The 9233-nt window shown below is 29.3% G+C and overlaps 1 protein-coding gene across 1 annotated transcript; it reads left to right on the top strand.

Annotated features, from left to right (window-relative positions):
* The first annotated feature begins 1124 nt into the window (after window positions 1–1124).
* On the top strand, window positions 1125–4830 carry LOC107416560 (cytokinin hydroxylase). The gene is made up of 5 exons (XM_016025069.4): window positions 1125–1560; window positions 1750–1979; window positions 2300–2541; window positions 2951–3329; window positions 4168–4830. Exons 1-5 carry the CDS (start codon window positions 1281–1283, stop codon window positions 4585–4587), a joined length of 1551 nt encoding a protein of 516 aa, XP_015880555.1. The 5' UTR covers window positions 1125–1280; the 3' UTR covers window positions 4588–4830.
* Window positions 4831–9233: the final 4403 nt, after the last annotated feature.

The following is a 9233-nucleotide window of genomic DNA, read 5'->3' as shown; positions in this document are numbered from 1 at the left end:
GCTCTCGTTTTTCTGCTGGGATTAATGGTTTGCCTTAATTAAATATATTTGAATTAGAAACAAATCAAGTAATAAAAAGTAATTTTGTAATGGAATTTTTTTTTTTTTAATTTCGTGATGAGATTGGTTTACCCATTAAAGGTACCAATTACCGTTATCTTGATTATATTTTATAATATAGATATCAAATATTACCAGCCAAAAAAATATATATCAATTAATCTAATAAAATATTTGACGAAGAGGATAATTTCAGAAATTAAACATCTCCATCTATAAAAAATAATCTCCATCTATAAAAAATAATTTTAATAGTTAAATATTTCTATTTATATTTATGAAAATTTAGATTCGAATTATAAAAAAAAAATTTAATAATTTGTAAAAATAGATGATTTGTTAAAGAAAAAAAAAACCTAATAAAATATCTGCCAATATAACATGGTATGAGCCATATTTTTATTGAATTTAATATATTTTAAATTTACAAAAGTACAACTTTTAAAAAATAAATATAATTAAATATAAACATTTAATATAAAAGCATTTATAATTTAATAAATCTTTTATTATTTTTTAATATTATTTATTTTTATATTAAAAATGAAAAATTCAATGAAAAGTGTCTCTACGGTATAGGGAGACTCGGACATCTATTATAGTGGATGCTGGGTTTATCCTTAGCTGAAAAATAAGGAGGGGCAAGACCAACGCCTAACAAAGGACACGTTCCTCTCTCCAAGCCGTTTAAAATACCTATTCGGACCTCAGTTGTCAAATTTTTTTTCAAGAATCAGTTCTTATCTATATGTAAAAATTATTAGTTGCCTTCCTAATTCCAATTTTGGTAATATATTAGGTGTCCATTTCTCTATTCCCTCGCACATATCCTTTCACAACATGACCACAATCGTGATTTGCTGTGTTTTTCTATAACTTTTATTACCCACAAAAAAAAAAAAAAAAAAAAAAAAAGAAGAAAAAACTCAAACTGTGTGCCGTCTTTATTAAAAAAAAAATTAATTAATTAATTAAAAAAAAAAAAAAAAAGGCTGGGCTTCTTTTCTTTAGCCACTATAAATAGGGTCTCTTGCTTCACTAAAACCATCAACTCTCTCATTGATTTCAGCACTTTATTTTAAAAGAAAAAATCACCAACTCTTTCTCTTGTTCTCTCTGTCTCTTTGGTGCGACTGTTTCATTTGCAAAGTTCTTTTTTTTTTTTTTTAATCTTTTCCTTTTAAAATCATATCCTAGAAAAGATTTTGATCACCACCATCATGGCTATGGTGGTGCTTACGGCTCTGCTAGTGGTATTCCTAAGTTTGTTTATGACAGTTGCTTATAACACTCTCTCATGCTATTGGTTAACTCCAAGACGCATCAAGAAATTCATGGAGAGGCAAGGAGTGCGTGGTCCGAAACCAAGACTTTTCATCGGCAACATGTTGGAATTGGCTGCTATGGTTTCCAAATCCACATCCCATGACATGAACACAATCAGCCATGACATAGTTGGTCGTCTTCTTCCTCATTTTGTTGCCTGGTCCAAACAATATGGTATATATTTTATTAAAATATTTTCAATCTTCTTTAATATACGAAACCATGTGTGTGCGTGTGTGTGTGTGTATATATATATATATATATATTAACTTAGGGATATCCATCCACACATGCTAATCTTTCTCTCGGGTAAGAGATGGCATCATCAATCTGATGATGTGTGTTTGTGTTGTATGAATATAGGGAAAAGGTTTATATATTGGCACGGCATAATCGAACCAAGGATGTGTCTGACAGAGATAGAATTGATAAAAGAACTCTTGTTTAAGCACAGCAGCATATCCGGTAAATCATGGCTGCAACAAGAAGGGTGTAAACATTTTATAGGCCGCGGATTGTTAATGGCAAACGGCAAAGATTGGCACCACCAGCGTCATATTGTTGCCCCTGCATTTATGGGAGACAAACTCAAGGTATATAGCAATCAATATTGCATATATAATCCCTTTCCGTCAGGATATAATAACTTTAATAAAGTCTAGGTTGATATCCGAATTTTATGAAATTAGGATATGTGCACCTCAAAATTTTCGATTAATGTATACATAATAAATGTTCAAATTTTTTTAAAATAATAATAATAATAAAGTGTAATAAAATTCTCTCCTCCAAATGACATTTTTCCATTATACCACCTTTCGATCGCTTTTTGTTCGTTATCTTAAAAAACAGGAAAAATGGAGGAATGTTAAAGTTAATTTAAGGAATGGTTGGCTTTGGTTTTGTGATACAGAGCTATGCGGGATACATGGTGGAATGCACTACAGAGATGCTCCAATCACTGAAAAAGGAGGTAGAATTGGGAAGAACCGAGTTCGAAATAGGCGAGTACATGACCAGACTCACCGCCGATATCATATCCCGAACAGAGTTCGACAGCTGCTACGAAAAGGGGAAGAAAATATTCAATCTTCTTACCGATTTGCAGCATCAATGTGCCAAAGCAAGTCGATATTTTTGCTTTCCCGGAAGCCGGTAATTGTTGCCGTTGTTTGATATACATATTAAACCCAGTTTTCTTTTTTAATTGTCAATAAACTTTTGGAAAGTATGGTAATTTTTTTCACCGTCACTTTTGGCGTGATTTTTTTCTTTTTTTTCTGAGTAATCACGTTTTCAAGATTCTGCCATTTTGGTCTTCGATTCTTTACCGATAAAAGGGCGCTTCCTATTTTATATCTTTTACGTGGTCGTATTTTCTTCTTGTTTCTTTATTTGATTGTAGTCTTTTTCTTTTAAGTTTTTCATTTCAAATTGAATTTTTTTTTTTTTTTTTTTTTGGGTCCCTGGTGTGTCCCTTTCATGTTTGTTAATATTCGTTGTTTTTCCACTTACTGGAATTATTTTGCCAGTAGATACTAATTGATTTATAATATATATACAGGTTCCTTCCGAGCAAATATAACATTGAAATAAAGAAAATGAAAGTACAAGTGGAGAAACTGTTAATGGAGATAATACAGAGCAGAAAAGATTGTGCAGAGGTAGGAAGAAGCAGCTCATATGGCAATGATCTACTAGGCATGCTTTTAAATGAAATGAAAGAGAAAAAAGAAAATGGGTTCAGCTTAAATTTGCAGCTAATAATGGATGAATGTAAAACATTCTTCTTTGCTGGACATGAAACGACAGCGCTTTTGCTCACCTGGACTGTAATGTTACTTGCTAGCAATCCCTCATGGCAAGAAAAGGTTAGAGCAGAGGTTAAGCAGGTCTGCAATGGACAAACTCCTTCAGTTGATCATCTTTCCAAGTTCACCTTGGTAAGCAGATTTAATTAATTAATTATTACTTTTTTTTTTATATATATTTGTTTATTTGCTTATTGGGTGGGTTGGGAATGGGGGAGAGAATATATATGTATATATTAGGAAGATAGTGTCTGAGATATCTGTCATCATTTGTTAATGGCGTCCAAAAGGTTTCTAGCTATATAACCATAGTTGAAGATTGATAATTTATGTGATAAGCATAACATGATGAGACTACATCATCATTCAAATCACAAACTATGAGGATAATGAATAATATTTATAAATTTATTTACCAAAAATAAAAAATAAAAAAAATAATATTTATAAATTTTAGAAAGTTAAAAAAGTATATAGAGAGAAGTACTAGAAAATACACTTCAGACATGTAGCTATAGGACATTTGTGGACCCTAGTCTACTCAATGACTCAGTTAATGGGGCTAATGTTCTTATATGACTTAAAAGAAAAAGCCTAAATAAAAGATCAATAATAAAAAATCAAACACTTAGCAACTTGGCTGGTAATGAGTGGAGATTAAATACGCGGAAAGAGAGTCAAAGGGCATGGGAGTGCTAACATAAGTAGATAGAAACCAGTTGACAAATGACAAGGTCTATCTCTGGTAATAATTAATAGAAAAGAAAAACTTCAATGGAAATCGTTTAACTATTTAATTTCACCATTAACAATCCACCATTTAGTACTTTTCTATCACATGGTCTTTGCAGCATTTTCCAATCATCGAACATAACCATTTTTATATTTACCACCAAAAAAAAAAAAAAAAAATGAAGATAAACATTGTTAACCAATATTTTTTCAATTGGTGCAATTTGCTTTTTTGCAGTTAAATATGGTAATAAACGAATCAATGAGGCTATATCCACCGGCTAGTGTTCTGCCTAGAATGGCCTTTGAAGATATCAAATTAGGTGACCTCCACATCCCCAAGGGCCTATCAATTTGGATCCCAGTGCTTGCAATTCATCATAGTGAAGAATTATGGGGAAAAGATGCTAATGAGTTTAACCCGGACAGGTTTGCATCCAAATCATTCGTTCCCGGCCGGTTCATCCCTTTCGCCGCCGGTCCACGAAATTGTGTTGGTCAATCTTTTGCCATGATGGAAGCCAAAATCATATTGGCCATGTTGATCTCCCGGTTCAGCTTCAACATTTCTGACAATTATCGCCATGCCCCGGTCCTTGTTCTTACTATCAAACCAAAATATGGGGTTCAAGTATGTTTGAGGTCCATAGAGGCTTAAAGTAGAATGAGCACAGAGGATTTTTGAGCTCTTATAGAGTTGGTGATTTTTGAGAGAGGGAGAAATTGGGGAGTTTTGGTAAATTTAATTACCTTTACTAATTGTTGTTAATTTTTTTTATTAAATTATATTATATATAGTGAAGAGATAGGGATGGAAATGGTGCTTTGTAAGGATTAAACAAAAGGAATAAATATTATTAATAAAAAGTGAATGCAACACAGTTTTTTTTTTTTCTAAAACCTTTTTTTCTTTGTGATATCTAATTAAATTAATGTACCACTAAGATAGTTTTGGGATCTAAACTAATAACATTAATTAAACAATGAGGCTGATCAAAGAAGTTGGGGGTAGGGTACATTTTAGATAACCGTGAATGTCCTAGGAAATAGTATAGAGATCAAAACAATGAAATATCATTTGGTGGTCCAAAGTTTGATCATACTAAACTATGAACATAAATCAAAGTTAGATTGTCCTATCAATGTGGATGAATACACCATTCAAAATCGTTGAATATATCATTTTCAATCTTTATCCCCTTAACTTTTTTTTTTCCTTTTTTTATTCTGTTACCCAAAAAATCAAAATAATGAAACATGAAGGGATGCCTAGAAAGGGTTTCTTCTTTAGTTTTGATACCACATCAATCCTATAATATTAATCATATTTTGATTCTTCTTATTTTTCCCCAATTCTTCTATCATTTATTTGACAAACTAAATTGCTCATCTTTCTAGAATTAAAAATAACCCAATTTGCATACCATCCATGGAGAGGTAGGGTCAGGATGATTTTTCCCTTCTTTTTTTTTTCTTTTTTTTTTTTTTTTTGGCTGTTCTCTCTCTCTCTCTCTCTCTCTCTCTCTCTCTCTCTCTCTCTCTCTCTCTCTCTCTCTCTCTCTCTCTCTCTCTCACAAGGTGCTTTCTTTGCCACTACCCTATCATCTGGTTACACCACTGTCTGATTCTGCTCCTCCCCACTACTTTTTTTTCTTTTTTTTTCTTTTTTTTACAACCACCATTTATTTATTTCTCCTTCTCAGTCCTTGTCGATTGAATACACTATAAACGAGAAATTCTAGTGAAGACCACAGGACGAAAAAAAAAGAAAAAAAGTAGGGGAGAATTTCAAGTGCCGCACTCTTTGAAAAGGCCTAGGATTTAACCCCTTCCTACCTTAAAGAATCGTATCAATAGCTTTAGCGGAATTTTTTCCCCTTTCTTTGTTTTTGAAATTATTTTTTCATATGAAAAAGTAGGTATATTCATGTACGTAACATCTAACAACGTTGGAATTAAGGTCTTTTTTTTTTTTTTTTTCCTTAAATTTGATTTTTAATCATAGCTAGTATTTTAGCATAGCTATAGACCAAGTTAAGACATTCTATATGAATATATATTATATAATATAATTTTTATAAATATTAAATCTGTGTATGATTACAGTATTAATCAACAAATAAAAATAAAAATTTAAAATTATATTTATTAATCGTTAAATTGTAATATAATTTATTTTTAAATAAGAATTTAATATGTTATTAAATTTTTATTTTATCATTTTTTTTTAAATTTTAAATCTTACCTTTTAACTTGATTAAAGAGCTAATAAATAAGATATATGTTAAAATCATATGATAGTTCTAATATTAACTTGATCCAAGTTTTTAATATGTATATATATATATACCAAATTTAAATCAAGCTTTTATATTAGGATTTCCATTTTTAGCTTTTGAATTGCATTGTAACTTAAAATTACATTCATTAATTATGAACTTTTAACTAGATTTATTTTTCCTAAATAAAATTTTGGAATGTTATTAAATTTATAGTTGATCACTTTTGGATTTCAATATAATTCAAGATCTACTAATAAAATCATCGATGTTAAAACATCCTAATATAAAGAAAGCTATAAAAATTTCAGTTTTCCACTTCGAAAAAATACGTATAGCAATATCTCATACTTTATCTTCGATAATTACAATAAAAATTAACATCCATAAGATTTTTCTTTTTTTTGGGAATAAAAATCCTTATGTTTGGACGTTGTTCCAATTTGATCTGTCAAAAAAAAAAAACCTTTCTTTTTAATCAATATTATTGTCACCCTTAAACATTTTATGCACCCTCTAAATTGATTATTGTAATTATCTTAAAAAAATAAGGTCACAATTTTATATATATATATATATATATAAATTAAGTCTCCAGCCAATTGTACCAAGAGAAAAAGTCTTCAGTCAAATTATAAACGTTCTTCTTTACTTGCAAAAATTGTAGGTATGAAAGAAAGAAATTCATAAAATTGAAAGCAATGGCAAAGAAGAAAAAACGTACAAGTCAGAAACGTTTGCCACCAGCTAGTTCGTCAAAATGAAAGATTGTAAAAGAAATAAATGGACAACCGACAAACAGATATAAATTTGTTGTTTTTATAGGGTAATTCACTCGTGCATTGGGACATCAAGGGATAGTCATTCATAGTTGTTAAATCATAAAAATTATATAGATTTGACAATTATGAATGTTAACGATTACAAGTCTATTTGGTATAAGAAAAGCTTTTGATCATAAAACATTTTTAATAGAGTTTATGGAGGAATAATTTTTAGTAAAAAGCTAATGACTTTTTAGTTTTCGAGCTTAAAAAGCGTTTTTACTATTTCATTTAATGCTTTTTTGAGCTTCCCAATAAGCTAAAAATAAAGCATTTTTGAAGAAGTTTAAAATTTTGGCTTCTTTATTTTTGTTTAAAAAATTTTTTTTAATCAACAAATACTTATTAACTTGTAACAAAACATTCTTGTTTTTTTAAACAAAAAAGCTTAAACATTCAAAAAGTAGTTTTTGCTAAAAAAAATAAGCTATATCAAACAAAAGCCACATATGGTTAATTCAAAGGAGTAATTGTTTCTTCATTAGGTACATCGAATATGTTCTTTCCAGTAAATTTAACACAGTCAAAAGCCAAAATGTCTTTCCTACTTGTTTCTTTTTAAAACAATGAAAAAAAAAAATTCACTGTTCATGAGCTTTGTTTTTTAAAAGTAAAATACATAATAAAAAAACAATATTAATAATGCAGGATCATTTTTCTGGAAGAAGGGAAACTGTATAGATGCATTATCAATATCAAACAAGATATATAGAATAAAATTCACTCGCTAACTATCAAGGTTTACCTTGAAGAGGTAACTTAACTAAATAGGCAAAGGTCGAAGAATGCGTTTTTGGTTCTTAAAGGTGATTAATAGGAGTTGATTTTTTGATTAATAGCATTTCTTCCAACAGTCGTAATTTTTTGAAGAAAAAAATAGTTGTGACCTTCTACACTAGACATTACTTAGCATGAGACTGCCTTTTCCTTTGGCTACAAAACGATTTTCCTCTATTTTTGTTGGATTTAAGCTACTAATGAGTAGGCTAATATATAGATTAATCGTTTTTGAGATCTGTAATTTGGTAGCGGATGCATATATATGGTTTAGTCGATGAATCATATAGATGAATGGTGTTTTTTTTAAAAAAATAAAAATAAAAATAAAAAAATAAAAAAATGAAAAAACAAGTTAGTAAAACAGAGAATAAAAATGAGTGGATTTATAATAGGTTTTCTTTAATTTTGGCTTTCTTAGTCACATTGAGAGAAAGCATGTAAAGATTGATTGGCATCGGCTGGGAATTTCACCAAAGGAATATTAATGTATTACCTCGTAAAAAAGAAAAATGATTTCATTAGCATACTATAGGTGATACAAATGATAAGAAAAACAAATAGAGGATCCGGATTAAGTTCCATATTTGATAGTAATATTAATAATTTTTTGTTTATAACTAGAACATATATTTAAAATACAAGAAAACACAAATTTGTCAATTTTTAATTATAGAAGTTTAATTTTAAATATACTGACTAATGAGTTTTCTGTATTAAAAGGGGAAAAGAAAAAAAAATTGCTCGAATTACCCTATCCTTTAAAACACTCGTGCAAGCTATTCGTATTAATTGTATGAAGGATGCCAATGAAATAATAGATCCCTACACTTAAAAATAAAAAATAAAAAAATAAAAAAAGGTTAAAGGATCCTAATATATCTTTGTTTATTTTTAATTGGGGAAGTATATATATTCTACATCTAAAATCTAAATTAAAGAGGTGGAATATATATCCAGCTAAGGAGTCCAATAAGAAATATTAAATCTTGATATTGTAAAATAAATATGGCTAAGCAGAAACTTGAAGAGCCAAGTTGATGGATGGAATTCGAGAGTAATGCCTCTGGTTGCCCAATAAGGCGAGCTTAACAGTACATATTTCTATAATTGATAATTAATAACTAATAATTTTAATTAATTATTTTTTGCTAATATAATTTTAATTAATTATAAGCTGCTGGTATGGGAATAATAAAAATAAGAATAATAGCATCATGATTAGATTACTTTCTGGTAGCACGCAAATGCATAAAAAATGATAAAATAGATTATCCGATCACATAAATGATTAGACGTTCGCCTTTTCATTCCTTGGATTTTCCCCTCTTTGCACGAGTGGGTTTCGGTGGCTTAAATAAAGCTCTCCCTTTTCTAAAATAATATTAATAATAATAACAATAATAATAATAGGAAATTAAATT

Source organism: Ziziphus jujuba, chromosome 4, assembly GCF_031755915.1.
Source record: "Ziziphus jujuba cultivar Dongzao chromosome 4, ASM3175591v1".
Classification (NCBI taxonomy): domain Eukaryota; kingdom Viridiplantae; phylum Streptophyta; class Magnoliopsida; order Rosales; family Rhamnaceae; genus Ziziphus; species Ziziphus jujuba.
This window is presented reverse-complemented; position numbering and strand designations above follow the sequence as displayed.

Excerpts from the sequence above, each read along its gene's own strand:
- LOC107416560 (XM_016025069.4), top strand. The coding sequence starts at position 1,281 with ATGGCTATGGTGGTGCTTACGGCTCTGCTAGTGGTATTCCTAAGTTTG. Across the intron at positions 1,980-2,299 it reads TTATGGGAGACAAACTCAAG|AGCTATGCGGGATACATGGT; the intron begins GTATATAGCAAT and ends TTTGTGATACAG. Across the intron at positions 3,330-4,167 it reads ATCTTTCCAAGTTCACCTTG|TTAAATATGGTAATAAACGA; the intron begins GTAAGCAGATTT and ends GCTTTTTTGCAG.